The sequence below is a fragment of the Colletotrichum karsti genome, assembly GCF_011947395.1.
Source record: "Colletotrichum karsti strain CkLH20 chromosome Unknown Scaffold13, whole genome shotgun sequence".
NCBI lineage: Eukaryota > Fungi > Ascomycota > Sordariomycetes > Glomerellales > Glomerellaceae > Colletotrichum > Colletotrichum karsti.
In genome coordinates, this window is record NW_024065913.1 from 700448 (window position 1) to 724370 (window position 23923).

The 23923-nt window shown below is 53.6% G+C and overlaps 10 protein-coding genes across 10 annotated transcripts; 7 read left to right on the forward strand and 3 right to left on the reverse strand.

The window, feature by feature from the left end:
* Positions 1 to 717: 717 nt before the first annotated feature.
* Positions 718 to 1568, reverse strand: CkaCkLH20_04872 (uncharacterized protein; the record flags this gene model as incomplete). Its single annotated transcript, XM_038887591.1, has 2 exons — positions 718 to 1440; positions 1497 to 1568. 2 exons carry the CDS (start codon positions 1566 to 1568, stop codon positions 718 to 720), a joined length of 795 nt encoding a protein of 264 aa, XP_038747198.1.
* A 3315-nt stretch (positions 1569 to 4883) lies between these two features.
* CkaCkLH20_04873 (uncharacterized protein) lies at positions 4884 to 6032 on the forward strand (the record flags this gene model as incomplete). Its single annotated transcript, XM_038887592.1, has 2 exons — positions 4884 to 5035; positions 5369 to 6032. 2 exons carry the CDS (start codon positions 4884 to 4886, stop codon positions 6030 to 6032), a joined length of 816 nt encoding a protein of 271 aa, XP_038747199.1.
* An 826-nt stretch (positions 6033 to 6858) lies between these two features.
* On the forward strand, positions 6859 to 7510 carry CkaCkLH20_04874 (uncharacterized protein; the record flags this gene model as incomplete). The annotated part of the gene is made up of 2 exons (XM_038887593.1): positions 6859 to 7025; positions 7354 to 7510. The coding sequence occupies 2 exons, from the start codon at positions 6859 to 6861 to the stop codon at positions 7508 to 7510; spliced, it is 324 nt and encodes a 107-aa protein (XP_038747200.1).
* A 187-nt stretch (positions 7511 to 7697) lies between these two features.
* CkaCkLH20_04875 (uncharacterized protein) lies at positions 7698 to 8603 on the forward strand (the record flags this gene model as incomplete). Its single annotated transcript, XM_038887594.1, has 3 exons — positions 7698 to 7873; positions 8068 to 8177; positions 8440 to 8603. The coding sequence occupies 3 exons, from the start codon at positions 7698 to 7700 to the stop codon at positions 8601 to 8603; spliced, it is 450 nt and encodes a 149-aa protein (XP_038747201.1).
* A 209-nt stretch (positions 8604 to 8812) lies between these two features.
* On the forward strand, positions 8813 to 9401 carry CkaCkLH20_04876 (uncharacterized protein; the record flags this gene model as incomplete). Its single annotated transcript, XM_038887595.1, has 3 exons — positions 8813 to 8961; positions 9033 to 9254; positions 9335 to 9401. 3 exons carry the CDS (start codon positions 8813 to 8815, stop codon positions 9399 to 9401), a joined length of 438 nt encoding a protein of 145 aa, XP_038747202.1.
* A 911-nt stretch (positions 9402 to 10312) lies between these two features.
* On the forward strand, positions 10313 to 11323 carry CkaCkLH20_04877 (uncharacterized protein; the record flags this gene model as incomplete). The annotated part of the gene is made up of 3 exons (XM_038887596.1): positions 10313 to 10455; positions 10629 to 11135; positions 11233 to 11323. 3 exons carry the CDS (start codon positions 10313 to 10315, stop codon positions 11321 to 11323), a joined length of 741 nt encoding a protein of 246 aa, XP_038747203.1.
* Positions 11324 to 12361: 1038 nt separating this feature from the next.
* CkaCkLH20_04878 (ubiquitin fusion degradation protein UFD1) lies at positions 12362 to 13667 on the reverse strand (the record flags this gene model as incomplete). Its single annotated transcript, XM_038887597.1, has 3 exons — positions 12362 to 13198; positions 13268 to 13573; positions 13629 to 13667. The coding sequence occupies 3 exons, from the start codon at positions 13665 to 13667 to the stop codon at positions 12362 to 12364; spliced, it is 1182 nt and encodes a 393-aa protein (XP_038747204.1).
* Positions 13668 to 14602: 935 nt separating this feature from the next.
* Positions 14603 to 16009, forward strand: CkaCkLH20_04879 (Lin1 family protein; the record flags this gene model as incomplete). Its single annotated transcript, XM_038887598.1, has 1 exon — positions 14603 to 16009. The coding sequence occupies one exon, from the start codon at positions 14603 to 14605 to the stop codon at positions 16007 to 16009; it is 1407 nt and encodes a 468-aa protein (XP_038747205.1).
* A 193-nt stretch (positions 16010 to 16202) lies between these two features.
* On the reverse strand, positions 16203 to 17658 carry CkaCkLH20_04880 (uncharacterized protein; the record flags this gene model as incomplete). The annotated part of the gene is made up of 2 exons (XM_038887599.1): positions 16203 to 17379; positions 17438 to 17658. 2 exons carry the CDS (start codon positions 17656 to 17658, stop codon positions 16203 to 16205), a joined length of 1398 nt encoding a protein of 465 aa, XP_038747206.1.
* Positions 17659 to 19422: 1764 nt separating this feature from the next.
* Positions 19423 to 22185, forward strand: CkaCkLH20_04881 (uncharacterized protein; the record flags this gene model as incomplete). The annotated part of the gene is made up of 2 exons (XM_038887600.1): positions 19423 to 19684; positions 19832 to 22185. The coding sequence occupies 2 exons, from the start codon at positions 19423 to 19425 to the stop codon at positions 22183 to 22185; spliced, it is 2616 nt and encodes an 871-aa protein (XP_038747207.1).
* Positions 22186 to 23923: the final 1738 nt, after the last annotated feature.

The window sequence follows — 23923 nt, forward strand, 5'->3', positions numbered from 1 at the left end:
AGGCTGATGAGTTGTCAAAGAAAATAGAAGTTCGCAAATGACAAGTTGCTGGCGAGGGAGGGTCTACCTCCAGATCCTCGACGAGAATCGTAACTCAGAACGTTATCTGCCATGACCGTCGTTGACGGGGAAGCCCAGGTAATACTAACTATCATCACTCGCCGTTGGAAACAACATCTCCACTCAAACCAGTCTGGTCTGAACTGGCTGATCAGAACGCAGGTGTTCGATCACACTTGCTCATCTCGTGTCGAGTGTGGCAGTGGGATAACTAAACAACATCTTACACGGTTAATCGCTCCCTGACGCCTTCTTCAATACTCGGGCTCTCGATCTTGCGTGCATACGATGTTGCTGCTTAATACCACAAACTAGCTGGCCAGGATGGCTTTGAAGATCAAAAGGTCTCTTGCATATTCTCGATCGGCAGCAAGCAGTATGAAGAAGCAGACGGTCGTGGGAATCGTGATATTTCTTGAGAAGATCCAAAACCCCCTTACTCTAGGGCATACATTCTAAACCAACCAGACGCCGTCCAGGTGTGCATAACAACATTATTACAACTGGCAATCCAAAATGGGGGAGCGGAGTGACCAGCACGAGACGACAGAAGAAGAGAAGCCGACGCGAGCAATCTTTCCCAACCTTTTTTTCCGACCTGGAACCGACACGTATACAAAACCTCACCAAGCCCAACCCCGGAAAACAACAATAATGTTATGGGTGGAACTGGGCGTCCCAGTGCTCGTTCTTGATGTTCATGGGTTCGTTCAACAAGTTCGCCAGCGACGGCGACCCGTGCAGCTCGCTCGAGTGCCCTTGCCCGCCCTGGTGATCACACATGGCACCCAGACCAAACCCCTCGATGTCGTACGCAGCATCGAAGGCGGAGTGAATGGGGCTTGATCCCCAGAAGTTGTTGTGGTCGTGCTCGTGGTGTGGTTCTTGGTCGTGGGCGCAGGGCAGGACAGATGGAATGTCGAACGTAGTTCCCATCATGTTGGTAGACGGGCTGAACTGTAGGTTTTGAGGTGCCGAGAACATGTCGTCGCTGCAGGGCGTCAGGAGTCTCGGCTGAAACGTCGGTTGGCATTCGGGCGCAGGTGGTGATGCCATAGAAGCCGGTGTGAACTGTTGTCGGTAGGGAGGCTGGTTGTTGAGCTCCTGCTTGACCCTGACAGGAGACCTCGTGCGAGACGACGAGTTCGTGGTCCCTGGTTCTGGCTTGACACGATCGTTGTCGCTGTCTTCTTCCTTTTTCGGTTTCGGTTCCTTCTTGGACTTGGTGACTCTGTTCTTGTTGACGGCGGCGCGGTTTCGTTTTTGAGGCTCGATGCCCAACATCGCCGAGCGGAAGCGGGAGTATCTCATGCGTGCTGCATGGCCGTTGGTGATGGGCTGTGACAGTATCGGGTCGTGGGCGACGGCATTCCAGTCAATCTGGAGATGTGATGAGCCAAAGGGGAAGAGGGCATGAAGCATCCAGAAGCACTTACATCCTTCAAGTTCTTCTGTTTCAAGATGGCGAAGAGAAACCTCGTCATCTGGTTGTCTGTGTTGGAGGACATGTTGGAAGTATTGAAGAGGTTGCCACCCTGAGCTGACCAGGCTACAGAAGGGAGGTGAGGTCGAGTTTGAGTTCAGTGAGCTCGAGGAATAAGAGCAATTTGAACTGCACAGCGACGGTTGGTGAGGCTTTGGGACGACTCAACCATCCAGCACACCAACAGGCAAGTGTGGAGTTGTTTGGGAGTAAATGAGTCACTGTGAAGATTGGTGAGGCGATACCGAAGAGATATATGGTGAGGCAGGTCAGCAGGTTGCGTTTTGAAGATGGTGCAACCACTGAGGATAAGATCAGTCACCCGTTGGTGTGGGTGGTCAAGAAAGATGAGGCGAACAAAAGAGGCAGACAAGGAGGCATCGAAGACTGTCAGCCATACAACCCCGGGGCATCAACGGTAGTTATAGGTGCTTTGGAGGGTGAGGGTGGCCTTGGACTATGGGGCTAAAGGGAATGGATATGCATGTCGGCTTGATGCTTCTCTGGGAACCGAAGACGATGGATCCAGCCAGCTACGATGGACAGCGGAGCTGTACCTTGACCGGAGCTCTAGCGGTACAGTATGGGGAAAAAGAAAGGCGAAGAGCATGCTTTCAGGGCAGACAGCGCGCGGCGCTTGGGCCGACATTTTATTGAGGTGTAAAAGTGGCAAACCCGCTTGAGACACAAGGAATCAAAATAGTCCCTTGTTGCCTGGAGTTACGGCAGGCTTTGACGACGAGGATCTTTTTTTTCGCGGGGGTGTGACGTTTGTGGTAGGGGGGGTGGTGTGGTGCAGGCTCAAATGCAAGAGCATGGAGGGCGATGCATCGTGTGGTGGTGGATGGCAGTAAGGCGGACGGGATGAGAGGATGAGATGGTGGAGGGGTGGCAGCGTGAGACCTGAGGGGGGAGGGAACTTGGAACCAGTCGCGGGGCCGTGTAATCGCGTAAAGTGGTTTTTTCCCTCGCTTTTCCTCTTTTGCCGAAGCCACCCCTGCACGCAGCCGACGATGGAGTACACTTGAACTCTCCCCGACGAATAAAGGTTTGAGCGGAAGGCTAGGAATTGCGAGGCATCCGACTAGCGCACCCACTGACATGCAAGCACTATCGGTCATTTGCACTTGCAGGCACAATTGACTCGTCAATTGACACGCGCAACCTCTGGCGAAAAAAAAAATGCTTGGGGGTCAATCGCTCTCATTCTGGACCGGTCAGAGAGGCCGTGATGCAAGATCCAGGAACGCCCGCGGACCACTTGGAGACGCGGCAGGGATCTTAATGGGATGAGACAGACGAGTGGTAAGGGTGTGTGACTCATACTCACTAAAAGGTCAGATACATTAGCTGAGAAATGGAGGGGGTTGGACCCATTGGCTGCGTCTATGTTGCAGCATCAATTTAGCACCACCACGATTCATTGGCGACACTACACTCCCGCATCGAGTCGTCAAACAAAAAAAAGCTGGACCGAACCATTTTGTGGTCGACGAACGCTTGTGACGACGCATGATGCCAGTCGACAGTCTGGCCTTGGAAATAGCTGGGTGCGTGCCGGGGGTGTGTCGTGCTAGGAAGTGAGAGAAGAGCCGTTGAGGCTTGCGTCGACGGACTGCTGCACTGCAAGATACGGCGAACAATTGCAAACAGAGTTTGAACCTCGTGGCCCGATTAGGGACCCCCTAGATTCGCAAATCGGTAAATCACACTTTCGCAATCTCCAGCTCGTGTTTGGCCAGGGAAGTGTGCCGGATACTGGCGGGTGGGAGGCATCGGCAGAGAGGGGTCCATCGAGATATTTCAGAGAGCTCGCAATTGTTGGGCGAATTGGCCATTCGACGAGTAAAAGCAGTTTTGATGCCGGTTAAAATTGTAGAAAATACAAATGATCCATATAGAAGTCATTATATCGGCGTTTCTGGCGTCCAGAGACCTCGTTGCGCCTTGGGCGAGACGCGATGAAGTTGGGGGGTCGCGACGATGTCGTCGGAGGACGCGTTCTCCTGTCATGGCGGGCGGGCACTGTGCTACGAGGTATTCGCCAGGTTTCCACGAAACCACGTGATGTGGAGACGATACGTAGCCCTTGCTGCCTGAGGGCTGCCTGGCGTGCTTGAGATGGTGGTGGTGTCCGCCGCAGCACCCCCGGTGCCGCCAGTACGACATTGGAAGCTGTTAGAGGCCCAAGTTCTCCACGTCGACCGCTGACGCCGCAAGCTGCAGCTCGAGGTTAAAGCGGCGATGGAGCATGCGGGCGACCTGTCCTTGGCTGGCGCAAGCGCCCCTTTCCGTTTGTCGTTGCTTCGTGGTGTGGTGTGCGACGTCTGGCGAGGAAAATACCTGGCGCTGGAAGGAAGATCGACACGCTTGCGCCGAGTCGTTTGCTGGAGCCTCTTTTCGAATCTTTGCCTCAATGATGATGGGTGCTTCAAGTGCAGACAAGACAGATTCCCACGAAGGCGTCCCCACTCCAGATCTCCCTCGAGCCAGCGAAGACACCAGAGCTATGCGTTTCCTGCATGTCTCACACCAAAAACTTGACAGCGAGACTTGACAAGACTTCTCTATCACAAATCGGATGGCTGTCTCAAAGAGACTTCGAGGGCGACTTTCGACGGCTTTTGTCTCATATTTCATATTCGCCAGAAGGCTTCCGTCCAGAGACACAGATATCTACTGCGTACATGCGATGAAGGAGAAAGTTAGTGCAGTCACTGCTTGGTAGAATTGCCTTGGTTATTGAGCAGTTTAACCCTCAGAGGTCACCTATTTCGAAGGTACCGAGGCTTTTCTGACGCAGTTGAGAGGACGGGTAGGCGCTCTACCAGGACGATCCATCTTCGTCTCCGGCTGTTTGATCCTGATGGCCCAGGTTAGAAGGCTAAACCTCGGCAATGCACGAGCCATCTTCTCCGCTCGCCGTCTATCATCAACGTCTCTGGGCAGTCGTCACTTGAAGCTCTTCGTAGTGCTGTTCCATCATCGTATTTAACAAAAATTGAGTACAGATGAGCAGCAAGCTTCAGCACATCCACAGTACAATTTTCCTTAGTTTTGGACCCCGGTGCATCGAAACAGCCGGGATGCAGCTGAGGTTTCCTTCGGTCAATTGTTAAGCCGAAACCACGTGACCCACCCGTTTGGACCGAGCTGGCACGGGCGCCCCAACCTCTGCCCCAGTTTCAATCGCAGCTCCGTCCCTCTGTCGCCGCTCACTACCAATTTTCTCATTTGATCGAGTAGAGCTGTTAAGACTGCTAGCAGCTTGGTCTCCAGTCGTCGGTGTAAGTCGCCAACATCATTGCCAGACATCGCAAACTCGATCCCGCCCATCGCCATGAACAAAAATTGGAACGACAGGGCCGACAAGGACCTGTTTTTCACCATATTATCCGTGAAGAACATCGGCGTCATTAGCGGCTCGGAATGGACCACCATCGGCAACCACATGCGCACTCTTGGTTACGGCTTCACCAATGAGGGATGTCGGTGAGTTGAACTTCTCATTCCTATCTGCCATAGAATACCTTTGTGTCATTCTTATTCATCACTATCATCACTACTCATGTCGCGACGGCTCGAGGCTTTGTCAGGCTGTCAGAAGAGCGATTTACTGCCCGCCTGGAGGTGGAGTTGCGCGACCTTACCAACCCCATGTTTCACTCATCCATTGTACGATCATGCAATCGTTTGGTAGCCTACACCTGTTCTGCCTCAATTACCATTAGTTCATTTGCAAACGACCTTCTGGTCACTCGCTTTTCGCGGCCAGCTGGATCACTTACCTTGTGTCTGTGTGGATAGTAACTGACCTGAGCGCAGCCAACACTTCCAAGGCCTCCGCCGCGCCCAGCACAAGGCCGACTCCAACGGAGGAAGCTCAGATAACCCGAGGAGGGCTGATCCAACCATGAACCCCATCACTCGCCGCCCTGGTCCGGGCCGTGGAAGGCCTAAGAAGCAGCAGCAGCAACCTGCGCCGATGCCAATTCCCCCGCTGTCGGCCCAGGCTGGTCAACCTGGACAACTTCCTCCACCCGGACAGCCGCAGTCTGACCAGGCTGAGCTCGTCGATCAGCAGCAGCAGCCACAGCAGCAACCGCAGCATCAGCAACAACCACAACTTCAGCCAGCTCAGCCAGCTGAAGAGTCGCCTCAACAGCAGCAGCCGCCGCCACCACCCGGTGCAGCTGGCATACCTGATGGCCTTCATAGCCTGCCCGATTCCATGGATTTACCTCTCAAAGATGATACGCTCGACATGTCCCTGAAGGAAGACGACAACGATGATGACAACGAGGAACACCAGGCGAAGCGGCTGAAACTTGACGATACACCTCCGGATCAATCTCTTGACGACGAAGCTGTATTAGCCTTGGCCGCGCATAGCAACGCCCCCTCCGTTGACCCTTACGCTTCCGAGTATCCCACTGCTGGCTTAAACGGATCGGAATCGCATGCCTTCAGCTACGGCGGCGACACGTAGGACAAAGACCCGGACGAGCATGGTGATTCCGCCGCTGGCTTGAACGATAAAGACTTGGACGCTCTACTTGCTTCGATTACAACCGACAAAAATGCCTGCAGTAAGCCAGATGGCGACAAGTCGAGTAATCCAAAAGAGACTTAAGGCCGAACTCTTCTAAGATCGTTCTTCCAAGGCAAGGCGTTATGCATGGGAGCGAGCGTGGCATCGGGAGCGAGGTTTCGTGAACACGACGGCGTTATTGGGAGTCTATAATTTGCTTCTTACTGTGCTATTCTGCTTGGTTGTTTATTTCCTAGGAGTGTACTGCTCTGCTCGGCGATGGAGGCTTTTTGGTGCACCATGAGATATCAATCAACCGGCTTCGCCAGATTTCCCCAGATATTTTCGTGTTTCTTTGAGTTTTGTGTGTTTATGTCTGATCACGTATCCCTTGCCAATGAACCATCATCATCTCCAGGTTTCAGGCATGTTCTGTCCGAAGCAGGCCCAGCAGCCTTAAAACCTTTTGCACTCTGCAGCTGATTCAACGCACCACTAGGCTGCTGTCTTGTCAAGTTGAGGTGGTTTTCTCGTCTTTGGAGCTGTGTTTCTTTCTCCTTAGAACTTTTCTAGGCTACACCGTGTCTCCAGCAAATTTCATTTGACCTCCTCCCATCTCTAGGGTCGAGCACCCATCTGCTTTTAAGCCCCCCCACCTAGCGGTTTGGTATCCTCTGCCTTTTCAAATCTCTACAGCCTCCTCCATCTCTTGTGAACCAACACTCCGCCATCGACACCAAGCACAACTTACCACCGCGACCTACCCCGACAACGAACCGTCAAGATGTCTGAGAAGCCTAGCCGCTGGAACAACCCTGAGTTCCTCACCAGCCTCATGATGTGCTTCTATGGTCAGCTGAAGGGCGACGGCCTCAGCAAGGAGACCAAGGAGGCCATCGAGACCCGCCTCCAGGGCGAGGGCTATGCCGATGTCACTTGGAACGGCATCCGGTACGTATCCACGACTTTCTTTCCTCTTGCTGCTCTTGTTGTTTTTGCGACGCGCCTTTCGCTTGGTGCTGGTTGGAGTGCCTGCCTCGCTAGGTAGCTTCTGTTTACCTGCTTCTCGCTGAGCCTTACTTCCCCCCCAAAACCTCTCCAACAATCCACTCTGCACCAACTTTCCTCATCTCGTCGCACTACCTTCCCATATCTTTGCACATCCTTCTCAACCCAATATCAAAAAGACAACCATCATCATTTCCGAGACGACTGCCATCGGCGTTGGAAAATGGGCCAACCCTGCCCTTCTGGAGGCTCTCATGATGGCTTTCCACAGTCTTGCGAAGGACAACCTCGACAAGACGGCCAAGGACGCACTCGTCGACAAAATCCATGCTCGTGGTTTCGAGGATGTTACCTGGGAGGCCATTAGGTATCCACATCTCCTTCCTTTCTTTCTGTCTTGCCGCGTCTTCCTTTGCGTCTGGTTCTAGTCCCCCGGTTCTTTTTGCTTCGACACTGGAATTGCGTCCATATATCGCAACACTTTCCCCTCCTTCCCTGCCTTTCTTCTTTCCATCTTGCCCAACTTGTCGCTTTACGCAAAATCACCTCATCTCAACACTCGCAACTTTATCTGTACTCTTGTTTATCATCAACCATCAATCCACAATCATCAATATGGCTGATAAGGCTTCCTCCGCCGGCAAGTGGTCGAACCCTGTCCTTCTTGAGGCGTTGGTCATGGCTTTCCATGGCGTCGCCAAGGGCGAGGGTCTTACCAAGGAAGCTAAGGATGCCGTTGTCGAGAAAGTCCATCTTTGGGGCTTCACTGACATCACCTGGGAGGGAGTAAGGTAACCATTTCACTGCCCACTGTTATTTCTTTTTGAGTTTGGTTCTTGCTCCTTCCGTCTTCCTATCTTCTGCTTTCAGACGTACTTAAATCGCAACACTTCCTTCTCTCTCTACGCTTTCCCCCTCTCCATCCAACTTCAACCTCAGCCTACGTACACATTCTTCACAAGAACTCCATCACAATGTCTCGCAGCCAAATGAAATGGACCTCTGAGGTCGACCAGCAGATCCTGGTCGTCCTCGTCAAGGCTGTCAACCCGACCAGCGAGCAGTACGACGTCGTCCTGAAGAATCTCGAACCTTGTGGCTACAATTTCACCGCTTCTGCGCTCAAGTAAGAGCTTCCTTCTGGCTTCCTTCCTTCCTTCCCTTGTTGCTCTTCTTCCCCTTCCTTATTCCACTTCCTTCTTTCCCGTGCTTCCCTTCCTTCACCTGTTGCCCTTCCTCTCCTTCCCCGTTGTGCTTTCTTTCCCACATCTATGTTTTCCATCTATGCACTTGGACTCCAACCGTCCCTCACTTAACCTCATCAATCTTCCTATCTCTCCGCACTTTCAGACTCCAGCAGCCACCATGTCTCGCCATTATCAGAAGTGGACTCCTGAGATTGATCAGGACATCCTTACTGCTATGGTGAAAGTCATGAACCCAAGTACTGAGCAGTACGAGGCTATCTTCGAGGCTCTGAAGCCTTGCGGCTACGGCTTCACGGTCATCACCATGAAGTGAGCCGCTCTTTCCTTCTGCCTTTCTCCTTCTCCTTCTGTCTGCCTGATTCTGCCTTCCATCTTAACCAACTCCTTCCACTCTCCTTCTTTTTTCTTCAACTGGTCCCTATTTAACCACCTTCCTGTCCCGTTTTCTTGCTTCTCCATCCACTTCACTACTTCCACAACCTCACACTTTCATTTATCCAACAACTCTTGACACAAAACACCATGGCACCTGTTACCATCTGGGACGACAAGGCTCATGCGGACCTTCTGATCGCGCTCCTGCCGGTCTTGAAGCTCAGCAAGGACCAGTGGGATGAGGTCCTGAACAGTGTCCGTGAGAAGGGCTACAACTACACTTCAAGCGCCGTCATGTACCTTCCTCCCGTTTTCTTGCTCTTAACTTCAGTTGCTTTCCCAGGTCATCGCACTAACGCACTTGCAGACAGCACCTGCAGAAGTTGCAGAAGAAGGAGGCTACCGTTGCCAACGATAACGGAGAGGGCAGCAGCGCCTCTGCTGCAAACACTCCCAAGAAAACTCCCGCTAAGAAAGCGGCCACCCCGCGCAAGCGCAAGACTCCCTCTAAGAAGGTCAAGTCCGAGGAGGACGATGACGAAGAGGACCAGAAGTCCGCTAAGAAGCCCAAGGCTCCTGTCCGTCCCGAGTAAGTTACCACCTTGGCTGTGGTGAGATGAATGCCACTCCTGGCTTTATTTCCAACATGATGCTAACGATAGTCAACAGTTTCCGCGACGTCAATGAGGCTGAGGCCGCCGAGGAGGCCATCGACTTCGCCGCTGCTTCCATTTAAGATGCGACTCAATCTCACTTCAACAACCACTCAGGTCAACAATGGAATATTCGGCAGGGGGCGTTTTGGGAACTGAATTATCCGGGGACACTCATTGGATTTGTGGAGGGGAGAAGACATCTTGGGGGAGGAAATGCTCGCTTGGAACGGATTCGCAACTGACCACAGAAGGTCGAGGCTCTGAAGATAGCCAAACAATGAGAAACACGACTGCTTTCTCCTGCTTTGATCTCCTTATTCAATGATTGCATATAACTATTCCCCTAATGCTGATCCTCTTCAACTGTTTGGTAAGTCTTGTTACCCTTGTCTCTTGCATTCTCATTCCTTTGTACGGAAACTCATGGTCTCTGCTAGACATGTTCCTCAGGCCTGGCCCCGCATGCACTAGGCAACACATGATGCCCCTTTTCCTCACAACACCACCGTGTCGTGTTGCCTCCACGATGAGTGCTTGACGACTCATCACACATGTCTCCGCTCTCGTCACAATAACAAACCTAAACTGTTCAGGGCGAGTCCAGCTCTGATTTCCCTCCTTCCTTGTTCAACTGGGACTCGGCTCGAGGGCGTTTATTTATTTCGACCGCGTTGTTGACCCTCCAAACTTCTTCCTCCTCCACACAACAACATCGCGACCACCGCGCTCACAATCGCTGACAACCATCTCAGGTATCCAACTCTGTTGCCTTCCTGCCTTCCTATCACTATCATAGTCTCTCATCATCATTTCCCTCGTCCATCGGCACTCGTTGCTTATTCAGTCCTTTACCTTCCGTGCCCAACCCGCTTCCACCCACAGCTTCGACACTTTATCTTCTTCACTCAACACTTCGACAGGTACCTTCACCTTTACATGTACGTTCATCCGCATTGCTAACCAGTTTCGCGCAGAAGAAACATCGCTCACAATGACTACCAAGTGGGACGCTCAGGCTGAACGCCAGCTCTGCCTTGCTGCGCACATGAGTGACAGCAACGTCAAGATCGACTGGGCCAAAACCCACGAGCAGATGGTCGGTTTGGGCTACAACTTCACTCTCGATGCCATGCGGTAAGTTTATTCTCGTCATCATCCTTGTTGGCTTTCGTCTTATTCCATTTCCTCACCTCCTTCCTCTCAAAACATGTTATTCACGAGGAAGCACTTGCTTGACATGGGAGCAACTTGCTTGACATGGAAGCACTTGCTTAACATGGGACATACATACTAACACCTCCTCACAGCCAGCGCTGGACTAAGGTCATCATCAAGCAGCACAAGCAGGCCGTTGCTGCTGGTGGTGGCGCTGGCAGTGGTGCCGCCGCCTCCAACTCCGGTCCTTCTACCCCCGTCAACACTCGCAAGAGATCTGCCCCTGCTTCCTCCGGCAAGAAGACCGCTGGCACCGCCACCGCTCGTACTCCCGGTGGTCGCGGCAACCAGGCCACCGTCCAGATGGCCAACGCCGCCTACGCCCACGACAACGGCGGCGACGATGACGAGGAGTTCGACGAGGTCAAGCCTCCCGTCTCCAAGCGCGCCAAGACCGGCGCTGGTCCTGCCACCGGTCTCCACGGTCAGAGCTTCGATCTCACCGAGGAGGGCAACGGTGATGAGGTTGAGATCACCCAGGTCAACCAGGCCTTGGGTCCCCCCCTCGTCAAGAAGGAGGTCAAGAAGGAGGAGTCCGCCGCCCAGAACGGCAACTCTGCTGCCTTCATCGACCCCAGCCGTGCCGGCCGCGACCGCAGGTTAGTGACCCATTTAGCCCTTTCATCATACCATGAACCACCCGTCCTCTTCTTTTCATTACTTCGTTGAGTCTCAAGCTAACCTTTCGCATGATAGCTGCACCATGGCTCTCGATGAGAACCCCAACGGCATCTCCGTTGGCAGCCTCTTCCACCCCCGCACTGTCAGCCCCGAGAACGAGTTCTAGGCGGACGACGAGATCCTGTTTGCCCTGACTCGCTACTACTACCTCCAGAACCGTCTTGCCATCATGACCGTCTGAGCTCTGAGCTGTGTACTTTCACAACTTCCACGACTCTGTCTCTAAGGTTCTATCTTGGCACTCACACTTCTCGACTTGCGGTGGTACTGGCTTTTCTTGCAAGCACGCTAACTCATTCGTCATCGGCACGTCTCGCTGCTTTCTGGTTTTCGTTTTTCTCGGACACTGTTTTCTTGACTTCGGACGCGGGGTTCTATCAGGCTGATACTGCTATTGGCTTTTTCGACTTGGTTTGGCTTCGGCCGTTTTTAGGAGGAGTCTTGGACTGCGGCACTAGAGAGCTGGAAAACGGGGTGTGTTTTGGCTGGACGAACGGATGGTTTGGCAAAGGGTCTCTTTCTTCAGGCATGATTTCCCCACGGAGGGCGAAACTTCTTCTTTCGCTATAGAGCTCTACTCTATATAGAGACAACTGAATACGAGAGATCTCGTCATAAATTTTCGTTACAACGCACGGTGACATGAGCAACATCACTGAACACGAAGAGCAGCACGGTCTGTTCCCCCTCATCTGCAGTGACAGTGACAGAGAGGAGAGCTTAATCTTTCACTGACCTAGCATCAGACTGATTTTACTGATAGAATCTTGCTGGAAAGGAGTCGCTGTTGCTGTTTTTAAGTCCAAACTTGAGGTTGATTCAGTTGACGGTAGTCATCATCTCTTCCCTTTCCTCTACCGCGGTTTGTGTTGTTGTTATCTCTAGCCTTGCTTGTCTTCATTGTCTCTTGAGCCTTGTCGTCATCGTCTTTTGAGTATTCAACCCCAGATTCTCCCAGTGCATTTGAACCTGGCTGAAATCTAAATCGTTTTTCTCATTGGAACCTTGATCCCTATTTGACTATCCCTCATGATACCTCTGTAATTACGACGATGCGCCCTTGAATGACTTCCGTCCCAAACCGTTAACGCCGACCCGCCCATGTCATGAAGAAGGCGCAAGAATTTCAGTCCACATCCATTTCCTAAGCCTTGCGGCCATCCAGTCTGTGCCCCTCAATGGGTCCCTTCTTCTCGGGTGCCTTGGGCTGCTCCTCGCCTTCGCCCTTCCGCTTGACAGCACCACCTCTGAGCGTCTGGCCCGCGCCTGCGAAGTGAGGCCGGTTAGCGTCCTCTTTCTCGCGCTCCTTATCGGCATCCGTCTTCACGGGCTTGATCTCGTAGCCGAAAAAGAGCTTGTTGGGCGGCAGGCGCAGGGGCATGGGGCCGTTTGAGCGGCGCGGCAAAGGTGGCACGGCAGGTGCGTTTGCAGAGGCACCGGCGATTGGAGTTGCCGGCTTAGGTGTCGACGCCTTGCTGCCCTTCTTGTTGAGCTTCTGGCCCTCACCGTAGAAATTGGTATTGGTCGTCGTCGCGGAGGGGGCGATGGCGTTGTAGTTGATGGACTGGGCCATGCTGCCCTGGCTGTGCAGAAGACCGCCGGCTGGCAAGCCGCCACGGACGCTGCGGGGGGTGCTTGTGCCGCTGCCGCGTTGTTGCTTCTCAGGCTCGACGTAACCGACGGGCGGGGCGAAATCGACCTCGACATCGGTCTCGATCATGCAGACACCCATCTTGTCCGTCTCGGGCTTGACCTCCAGCACGGCGACATGGTAGATCTCGTCGTTGTACTCGAAGTTGAAGACGTCACCCTTGGTCAGAGTGGCGAAGTTCCTAAATGCCTTCTCCAGCACAGCCTTGGGGTCGCTGATATCGAGGAAGTTGACGGACTGCGGCTGCAGCTTGACGAGGCGGGCGAGCTCGAGGGAGGTGGTCTTGACCTGGATCATGTCGCCAACGTCCAGCTGAAGGGTCTCCATCATCTAGGGGATCCCGCGTTAGCTTTGTCCACAGCGGGCGCGTGTGTAGTCGGGGGGTAGGGGGTCACCAACCCATTGCGGCAGGTACGCTCTTCCCTCCTCGGCGACGAACTCGAGCACACCGGAGTGGGAGTGCTTGCCCTTCTCGCCGTTTATGATCTCCATCAACAGGGGCCACTGGACGTGGAGCTTCGAGACCTTGTCGAGGGCAGAAGGAGGCAGGAAGATCTTGGAACCGTAGTTAAGCTCGGGACGCTCGGCGCCGGGTGCCATGATGAGGGGATAGCATCGGTAGTACTCGTCGAACCTCTGGACGATGGGGCGGCGGCCGCCGCGGGCGAAGTTGTACATGTCGGCTTCGCTGGGGTCGAAGCGATACTGGACCGTCGTGGTTAGCTTGGGAAGGTGGGCTGGGCGGGCGGCTTGGGCTTACCATGGCGATCTTGTGTGGTGGTGTTGAAGTATGATTCAAGCTGTGAGTTGGTGGAGGTGGAAGCTCTGCCTTTAAGGTTGCACTGGCTTTGTGAGCACACAGGTGGAGGGACGGCTTATGTGGGGCCGAAAGGCACCTGAATGGCACGGCGCAGGGCCGTTTTTGCTACCTCTGTCATCCATTCGTTACCTCTATTGTCGCTACCTCTATCATTGCCCTTGCTCCTCCCTATTATCCGTTGTCACTCCCCAAGTATTCATCTAGGAATAATAATCTGGATCTGAGTTTACCTTATTGTAGAACCGACTTACTTATAGCGAGGCAAACCAACTGAGGTCACCCAACAAAATGTTGGAAAAACATAAATAACAAGCTCAGCACCTTAGTACCACATACGAGAAGGTTATGCTTCTATTCAATACGAAGAACAAATCCATAGAAACCCGACAAGTAAATACTTGCTTTCCTAAAACTACGGTTGAGAACAGCCTCAACCATTATGGTAAGGCTCTTCTAGAACAGCGATGATGTACTTCTTGTGACGTCAAGTACTGAACCCCATCGCTCCATGGTCTGAAGCCGCGGATTGGCTACGAACCCTGTACGACCCCTGGGGCAGCCTAGCAGATGTCAGAGTTGTACCTTACCTCAGTGCAGGGTAGCGGATGACCAAAGGATACGTATGGAAAATGGAACTCGCAGATTCGAGCGATAACTTGACTATAATAGTCTACAAATCAAATTTTACCAAAATAGAGAAACAGAGAACAAAAGCGACAGATTTGGCGGACGTGAGGTGAGGTCCTGATGAAGTATTCGTGCGCGGATAGGCTTGCAGAACGAACTTAAGGTAGGTACCTTGGGTGGTCGGCTTTAGCTCATCCAAGCTGCATCCCACCTCTGAAAAGCTCCGCCGTAATTGCTCTGCCGACCCAGACTCACCACTAAACAACAACAAAACAAACACCCCCAAAATGTCATCACGACACTCAGCAGCCCGGCCGAAGCGGGAGGGCGAAAACTTTGCGAGAACGCATCACCACGACGAGGATGGCCACGACTCAAAGAAGCTCAAATTCGACGTGCGCAACCCGTCCGCCCTCGCGCCCGATGCGCCGGACGACGATGCGATCCTCGACGCCGACGTCATCGGGGTGGGCGCCGGCGCGACGAAACGAGGCGCCGTGAACCTGGACGGCTACGACAGTGATTCCGACAACGAGCGCAACTTCAAGGGTCGTGCGGCGGAGCGCTCCCTCGGGAAGAAGGGCGATGCGAACTTCCTCGACCAGCTCGATAACTACGACGCCAAGAACGAGCCGGGCGGCGCGAAGAATAACGCAAAAGCGAGCAAGGACGATGATGACGATGACGATATGTTCGCGGCGGACGACGATGACGAGCAGGGAGGCGAGGCGGCGGCGGACGAGGCGACGAAGGCGGGGAAGAAGGACAAGGCTGTCCGCTTCCTCGACGACGACCAGATCCAAGGCCAGGAATTGCACAGCAAAAGTGGAGGCCAGATCCGGTTAGATGACGAAGAGAGCAGCGACGACGAGGCCGACAAGGAACTTGCGATCGAGGGGGAGGGCATCGACGAAGAGGTCGGCCTCGGCGGTCTCAAGCGGAATGCGCCCAAGGTCGAGGCCTTCAACATGAAGGAGGAACAAGAAGAGGGCCGATTCGACGAGGACGGCAACTATATCAGGAAAGCCGTGGACCCCAACGCTGTACACGACAAATGGCTTGAGGGCCTGAGCAAGAAGGACATGAAGAAGGCGGCGGAGGCGCATGAGAAGCGCGAGGCCGAGGCGCGGAGGTTACGGATGGAAAACGACGACATACTCACGACAGATCTCCTCAAGGCGCTCATACTAAGGCTAGAGAGGGGTGAGACGCCGTTGGAGGCGCTGGCAAGGTTGGCTAAGGGGCAGCCAAAGCAGAAGAAGATACCCAAGTGGAAGCTGAAGAAGATGAACAAGGGGGCCGACGAGGCCATGGATGTCGACCATGAGAAGGAGATGACGCCTGAGCAAGTGAAGAGGAAGGAGGCCATTGAGGCCATCACCGATGCCGCGGATAAGTTACTGAGCCGAGACCGTGTCGAGATTTACGACGAGGAGAGGGAGATGCTCGTCCGTGAGTGGCAGCGGGAGACGGGCGAGGAGTGGGTAGAGCCCAAGGAGGAAGCCACAGCGGAGGATGCGTCAACCAAGATGTGGGAGTTCAGATGGACGGATGGTCGCGACGGCGCCGACAAACAGGGTCCATTCGACGGCCCTACGATGAAGGCATGGCAAGACGCCGGGTACTTTGGCGAGGGCGTCGAGTTCCGCTCGGTTGGCGAAGATGGCTGGAGCAGAATTGCTACGTTTGTATGATTGTCCGTCACAGAAGCGGCTCACGATGAAAGTTGATGTACATAGAAGAGACAAAAGCTAGGCATTGCTTTCGGGGCATCGTTGCGATGCAACCATGCCATTATTTATGGTACATAATCTATCACACACTCCCATGGATGACCACCTATTTTTCAGCCCAAAGAACGCCCATCGTGAAAAATAATTGCCGCGCTTAACTCAAATCCATCTTCTCGCCGTGACCGTTGGTGACGGTGAAGTCGACGGCTCCATCCTTGCCTATCAGGCGTTTCTCCGACTCGGACACGAACTTGACACTGCGGGCCGGGTCGTAGAAGAGCGAGAAGCTCCTCTGGACGTCGGCAATCTCGACCTGCTTCGCCCTCCGCTTGTTGCACACGAGCTGGGATGTCGTGATAAGATTGCTGGCATATCGCAAGCCGGCCTCCTGGCCAATCTTGGTGAGTAGAGCGAGGGCGTCGGCGGAAATCTCAACCTCCTCCTCCTGCGCGCGGATGGTAAGAATCTGCTTAATCTCCTCAGGAGTGTAGGTGTTGGTATGGATAATGACCACGCGGTCGAGGAAGTCCAGGGGAAGACCGTGGGGACTGCGGTAGTCGGTTCCCCTGATGCGGGAGTTACCCCTGTTGCTAGCCATGATGACGACGGGCGCCAGGTCGTCCTCAAGAGCGCGGTTGATGTATGAGAAGCACTCGATGTCGAGCATGTGAACCTCATCGATGAACAGGACACCAGGCACAATCTCGGCCTTGCCCTCTTCCTTCCACTCTCCGACCTTGGTGTTGATCTGGTCGCGAATTTCGCTGCGGATCTCGCCGGTGTCTCCTGAGAACAACGCCAAGAAGCCTTGTGTTCTTGAGTTGATGACATCAATCTCGTGGAGAGTGACAGTGTGGACGACCTCCTTGCGCTTCTGAATCTCGCCATCGGGGCACTGGAGGAACTTGGTATCGACGCCCATGGCGTCGTAGTCGCGAGAGCGAGCATACGAGCGTCCGAGCTTGGTGATTTTGCCAGAGGACTTGTCGATGGAGATGATGTCGCCGGCCATGACGCGCTCTTTCGTCATGGCATCAATCATCTTCGCGCCCATATCGTAGACAGCTTCCATGTCCGTTGTCTTGAGTGTGAGCTTTCCTTGCTTCGCGCCGCCGGTGACGCTGCGGTCGATCTGGATCTCGACGACCTCGCCCTCCATGATCTCGCTCTCCTCCTTGATGCGGACACCGATCGACTTTCGGAAGGCTTGTGTAAGAGCTTCGGTTTTGGACATTTCGAGAGAGAAGATCTCGGAAGAGGCGAGACTGGTGAAGGGGACATCGGGGCCGAGGGATTGGGCCATGCCCATTGCGATCGCGGTTTTACCCGTGCTGAAGAACGCCAGGTTAGCCAGTCAGAAGTCTGAGGCGATGGCGCGACGAAACTTACCTCGGGGGGCCTGCGATCAAGCAAGCTCTGCCAGCAATCTTGCCCTCCTTGATCATCTGCAGAATAACGGCGGCAGCTTTCCTGGCCTTCTCCTGTCCTACCAGACCCTGAGAAGCAGCTCTGGGCTCCAATGTTGTGCCATCGACACCCAACCCACGGATATGCGAGTGAGCAGCGATGAGGTTGAGCCCTCTGAGCTCCTTGCTCTCGGAGACGGTCATGACGGGCTTTAGTGGTACATATTAGTTGGGAAGGTTTTGTCTGGAGAAGCTCGATGCTTACCGCGGCCATCTTGAATGTTGCTTTCCCGTACGTTGTAGAATCACCGTGGTCTACTCAGTCGTGCGCGATTGACTGTACCGGTTTCGATGCAGATGGGGATGTGCTAGATGATTGCGATGCTGCGCGAAAACACTTGTTGGTCGGCGTATGGTTAAGTGATGAGGGTGAGACCTTGGTAGGTTGCGCGCTCAGAAATTTGGATGGCGCTTATTGTCGCGGCGCGGCGCGGCTAGCGCTTAGCAAGGTACGTACACAGTGCTGCTCTGTCCCACCTTTGCCATGAGCACTTCCAGCCTTCGAGAAGCTTGTACCTGGGGCCTGGGGCTCTACCTTACGAGCGGAGTCTCGCCGTCGAACTGGAACCTAAATTTACTTGCCATCCCAGGGAAGTTTGGTCGCGTCATTACGCCAGCAATCCCAATGTCTATCTTGTCACGAGGGAGAGATCTTGCCACCCGTTACTCCTTAGGTTCATTTGAAGCTCCTGAGACGATCTCTGAAGCCGAGGCGCACTCGTACGTTTTGCGCATTGGGTCAGTTCACCATCACGGCTTAAAGGTATCCGTAACGTGCTCGTATGTTGATTCGAGAGGGGAAATGCTTTACTTTAAGCGCTCGACCTGTGATCAAGCAAGAGAGGAAGACCGGGCACACTGTCGGGAGAGGGAGATACTATCTTTTCCCGGAGGGTTTGCCTGCAGGTAGGTCAGTGTGGACTAGGTGAATTATTTGCTAACCCCACCTAATCATACCTTCTCGTTGGAGGAACTCTTGCGCGTTACCAAGGGAAAAAGCAAACATACATACATACCTACACCAACGTCGCGTATCACATTGCATTCCATGGTCACACTCAACGCTCTCATTTCTCATCGGTTCTGGCGGCCAAGAAGAAAGTAAAGCAATCATGACAGGAGAACCAAGCTTCCCCACCGTGCAGTATCTCTGACCACACAGCACTGACGCCCAACGCCACTTGCAACGCCGCTTGTCGCGGGCAGCTGCTACCCCTGCGCACGCGATTCTTTGTCAATTCCCAGCCGTAGCAGCACTCGTAACAAACAGCTTCCATTGCCTCCCGTTTGCATAAATTTCGTAGCCAGATCCATCTTCCTGCCTCGCACATACCTAGCAACAATCACAATGCCTTCTTCAAGGTAAGATACTCGGTCGATACACTTTCAACCTCCCATCACATATCGTTCTCGCCAACCTTACACCGCGATTCCTTCCCCTACTCCCGATCTGTGGCAACGAGAGTTCCCCTCACCTAACCCACTCAATTACAGTGCCGACAGTGGAGTGGTAAGGGTGCAACCCACCACACCTTCCCTCACGCGCGCTCTTTACGTCGTGTGGGTCCCCTGTCAATTAGTACAACTACCCACGCCTAAGTAATCTACACGAGGTTGCTCTGGGTTAACACGAAAAAAAAAGAGACGCCCCCCTTCGACCTATTTGTTCTTGCCCCAACACTGAAGCGCTCTTCTCCGCGTGCTGCGACACAACATTCTTTTTTTTTTTTTCCCTTCTTCTTCTTCTCTCCTTCCATTGCCAATTCGTACGAAACAACGTTACCTCTGCTGCCTTGCTTTTCCCTACAAACGGACCATGCCGTCTGCGTAAAGCTCCATGTTGACCGAAGCTTCACGGATCGTTACTTCCTCGATTCTTGCGTCCTTGCCTCGGCAACATGTCGATGTATGGGCGTAGTGACAACTACGCCGACCGTCGTCGCGATCGTAGCAGAGATTCAAGAGATTCAAGAGATTACGATGAGTTCGGCAGAGATCGCGACCGCAGAGACCGCGACCGGAGCTACGACCGAGACTATGACCGGGATTATGACCGCGGCCGTGACCGAGACTACGACCGCGATAGCCAACGCCGGTATCGTGATCGATCTTCTGAGCATGGATCACGAGAGAGGAATGGGGAGAGATCTTACTCGGATCGGCGAGACAAGTCACCTCTGCCCCAACGGGATCGTCAACCCAAAAGGACTTTGTCTTCTCCCTCGCACAGTAAGTTCGGTAACGGATCAGAATTGCGACCCGACCACAATTGGCTTTCATGCAATCCTAGGCTACTTAAAACTAACCGTGACTTTAGCGTCCCGCAAACAAGCTTCCAACCCGACTGCGGCCGCGGCTTCGTCTTCCGGCCCCTCCACCCCAAAGTCAACACAATCCTCCCAGCTCGGACAACTGACAGATGCCTACCAACGCGTTTCGAAACGACTTCACGAACATGTGGCCATAAAGCTGCGAAAGGAGGCGCTCGAGGCCCGAGCAAAAGAAAGGGAAATCCACCGCAAACAGTTGAAACACAAGTACAACGAGTTCCCAGCCCTAAAGGATACCAATCGCAAGGTTGAGAAGAGAGATCAAGAGGAACTCGCTGCTTTGCGGAAAGAATCCGAGGCAGCAGGCAAAAAGACACTTGCGGCCACTGAAGCCTTCATGGTCATTGTGTTACAGGCCATTGCGGAACAGGGCAATGGTCGTGGCGCAGACGATGTCGGACCTCGACTGACTTCTCTGTTGGAGGCATTGGAGAAGCGGCTCAAGGGGGACATCCAAGATAACAGCAAGAAGGCAACCTCATTGGAAACCCGAATGAACTCTCGTTTTGAAGTTTTGGAGAAACATTTCAGGGAGAATATCAGCAAACAGGGAGAACGCATGGAGCAGTTACAACAGGGACTTTCTACCGAAACGGCTCAACGTAAGGCGTTGGCCATGGAGAACGAGTCTCTGAGGAACAGGCTTCTTAAGTTGGAGAAGAACGGCGTTGAGAATGAGTCTCTTAGGACGAAACTTCTCGACTTAGCGAAGACCAGCGCCAAGGCTGAGAACGAGTCCTTGGGGGTTAGACTTGTTGATCTGGAGAAGAGTGCCCAACTCCTCAATGCTCAGATGATGGAGCACGCGGAATCGATCAAGCAACTGTCCAACAAGGAGCCCGCAGCCACAGCTACTATCACCACCGACGACAACCTCCAAGCTCAGCATGCGGCAGACATCCTGCAACTGCAACAGAAGTTGGCAGACCATGACAGTAAACTTAGACAGCTGTCACTCGACCAGCTCGATGTCCAAAACCAATATGCGACAGGAATTGTTGATCTAAGCCAGGTTGTGGGCAACCTGAAAGAGGATGTGGAGGCTCACAGCCAGGCGCTTGGAAATCTCGCCGAAATAGATCGCGATCTCATCAGCGAAACCTGCGAAGAAGTTGGAAAGAAACTCCCGCGACTCGAACAGATCACGACAAAACTCGACAAGGACATGGCCACCCTACGAACGGACGCCACTCGACTGCGGACCGAACTTCAGCAGCTTGAGCCGAAGGCAATGGAAGCCCTGGAGGGTCGTATATACGAACTCAGTACGGGTATGAGCGATCTCCAGTCCCGAACTGACAAGACGGAACGCGAATCAGGAGATATACGCCTGGCACACGAACAACTGAAGAACGATCTGCTGGAAAAGCTTCAAACGCCAACGAGGCAGTCACCAACGGAACCACCGCGCCCAGAACCTGTCGCAGAGCAAGTCGCGTCGAGCATAGCAGAGCTGCAATCGGCAGTTGGCAATGCACGATCTGATATCAAAGAGCTCCAGTCGACCATGCTGAAAAGGCCATCTGGGCCAGATGCCATCGTCACAATGTCTAAACTCCAGAGGCTGAATACCGAGCTGTGCAGCTTGGTCGCTGGTTGGGTTGACGGCCTCAAAAGCGACATGAAGGTCGTTCAGGGTCAGATTGCAGACTTGCAAAACCGGCCTATTCCAGACAAATTATCCACGCCAATCACCGATCGCAATGGCTCGCCGTTGGAGACGAAATGGGAAGAGTATGACGGGAGAATTAAGGCGCTTGAGGAGGTAACAGAACCCTTGGTCCACGGACGCGCATCGGGCGGTTCTCCGTTGCAGGAACTCGTCTCTTTCATGGGCGCTACGAGGCCTATGGTCGACAAAATGAAGGCGCAGATTTTGATGATTGAAGCATCCTTGAAAAGTGTGACGGAATCAATCAAGCACATGAGCGATATCCAGAACACCGGGAATGGACGGATTGAAGAGGTCGAACAGCAGATGGCAACACATACGAGCCGCCTCGAGCAGTTCGAGCCTAACCTCAAGGCGATCGAGCAAAAACTCGACAAGCGCATGGACCTTGTGCAGCAAGATTACATGGCACTGGACGGGCAAATGAATAACCTGACGACAGAGAGCCTTTTCCACGCCATCGTCCAGCATCTGGACAAGTACCAGCCCTCAGGGGCGCAACTGGGACAAAAGGTCGAAACGATAATACAACAAATGAACCAACACGAGCACAGACTCGTAAAGGTCGAGCGTTCATCGAGTCTCAGTAGCGATGAACCTGCAAGCAAGAAGCGAAAGTTCAGTCCCACTGGGTACGGAACGGCGGCGTTAACGAACGGCAATCATTAATGCCTACTTCAGTCGCAGCGGCGCATTCAAGTTTACCAAGCAGATACCAAGGACGGCACGGCGCATTAGCACGGATTGAGATACCACAGTGTTACGGAACGAAAGTGTATTTACACTACGCAAAGGATACCAAAGGGCAGTATTACACGTCCTACGCCATTGTTAGGGTTAGGGTAGTAATTGACTAAGAAACTAAACAAGGCTACATTATAATAAGGTGAAGAATGTCAGACTATACTAATTTAACAAATGCGGATATATAGACGCTTAAGCTGGATACTTGCAAAGTGTAAGTGAAACAATACTATAACTAACCGCAGCATTAGCAACTAACTGACTCAGCAAGGTGTCTTTATGTTGGAAGTACTGCAAGACACCAGGGCAGCAACCAATAATCATCACTGGCAAAAAGTCTGCTAGACGTAGCAGTAAGCTCCCCGCGGTACCTTGCTTTAAGTGCCGTTCCGAGGGAAGTGCAGACGCCCAGGGATGGCGCCGCCAGGCCCGGGCAGGTGCAAGCTTAGGCCAACCGAACAGACGGGCAGAAATAGGAGTGTCTTGAAGTGTCTGCCCAGAGGAGACAGCACCGGGCATTTTCCAGCACTTCCCATCCTGCCGTAGTGCAAATGTAAGACATCTGCGCTGCGCATCATAATCGACTTTCTAGATCGCATTCTTATCGGTCCAAAGCTATCAATCAGTGAACCATGCCTCGCCTTTGCGTGCCTAACTTATGCGATCCCTATGATGCTCGCGGGCGCGTGATGCTTAATGACCGGTAGCTAGGGAGGTCCTTCATTCCACCAGATCTCGCGGCAAGCCATTCTCATTCGCGGTCGCGCAGAGCACCACTAGCGCTTCGAGAAGTCGATTGAACCCGATGTGATGACTGTCCTGAGGTGACCCAGGTACCTAGGTATGTGTGGTAGGCGACATGTAATTGGGCCCGACGAGACATGAGGAGCACGCGCCTCACACAGTTCCCCGGGGACCATGAGGTGACCCCAGGCCAGGAGGTCCCATTGTGCACTGGACGCCTCCAGCTCCTGTTCAGCGCTCATCGCACTCCACTGAAGCACTGAAGCACTGAAGCACTGAACCCGACTGACGACGGGACGGGACCTAGGCGCGTCCACTGTTTCCCGTCCCTCACACATCATCTGCGTGTCGACTTCATTGGCTCGACGTGATACCTTAGCACCCATCCACACGGTAAAGTAGCGCGTGTCTTGCCTCGCTCTCTTCCAGGTTCTCTTGGTCACTTCCATCCTTGATTCCTGACCTCACTCACGTCCCGTCGCCTCATCACACACCACCATTCACACCAACCTGACTGCCACTGGACTGGGCTCGCATTTTGGACCCGGTCGGGCTGGGCATCCACCTTTTGTCCCTTTCCACCTCCCCCAATCCACCACCACCGCACCGCACCGTCTCCCGTCCACCACTCCCCCGACCCGACCTAACCCTTCAATACCACATTCCTTGACCCTTGTCCCCCGTATCATCGACCTGCGGCACGTCGTCCCGTCCTCTCTACCTCTACCCCGTCTGGATCCAGCGCAACTGCTTGGACACACTTGCACACCTCGCACCGACGACCGACTCTCGCGTCCATTGACCTGCGACCTCACACTTGACGAGAGCCCGCGTCGCTCACCTTTCGCATCCCATCATTGCCGCAGCAGGCCACGCCGGGAAATGCGCTGCGGGTCATCTGAGCTGCTGTTGCTGCGCT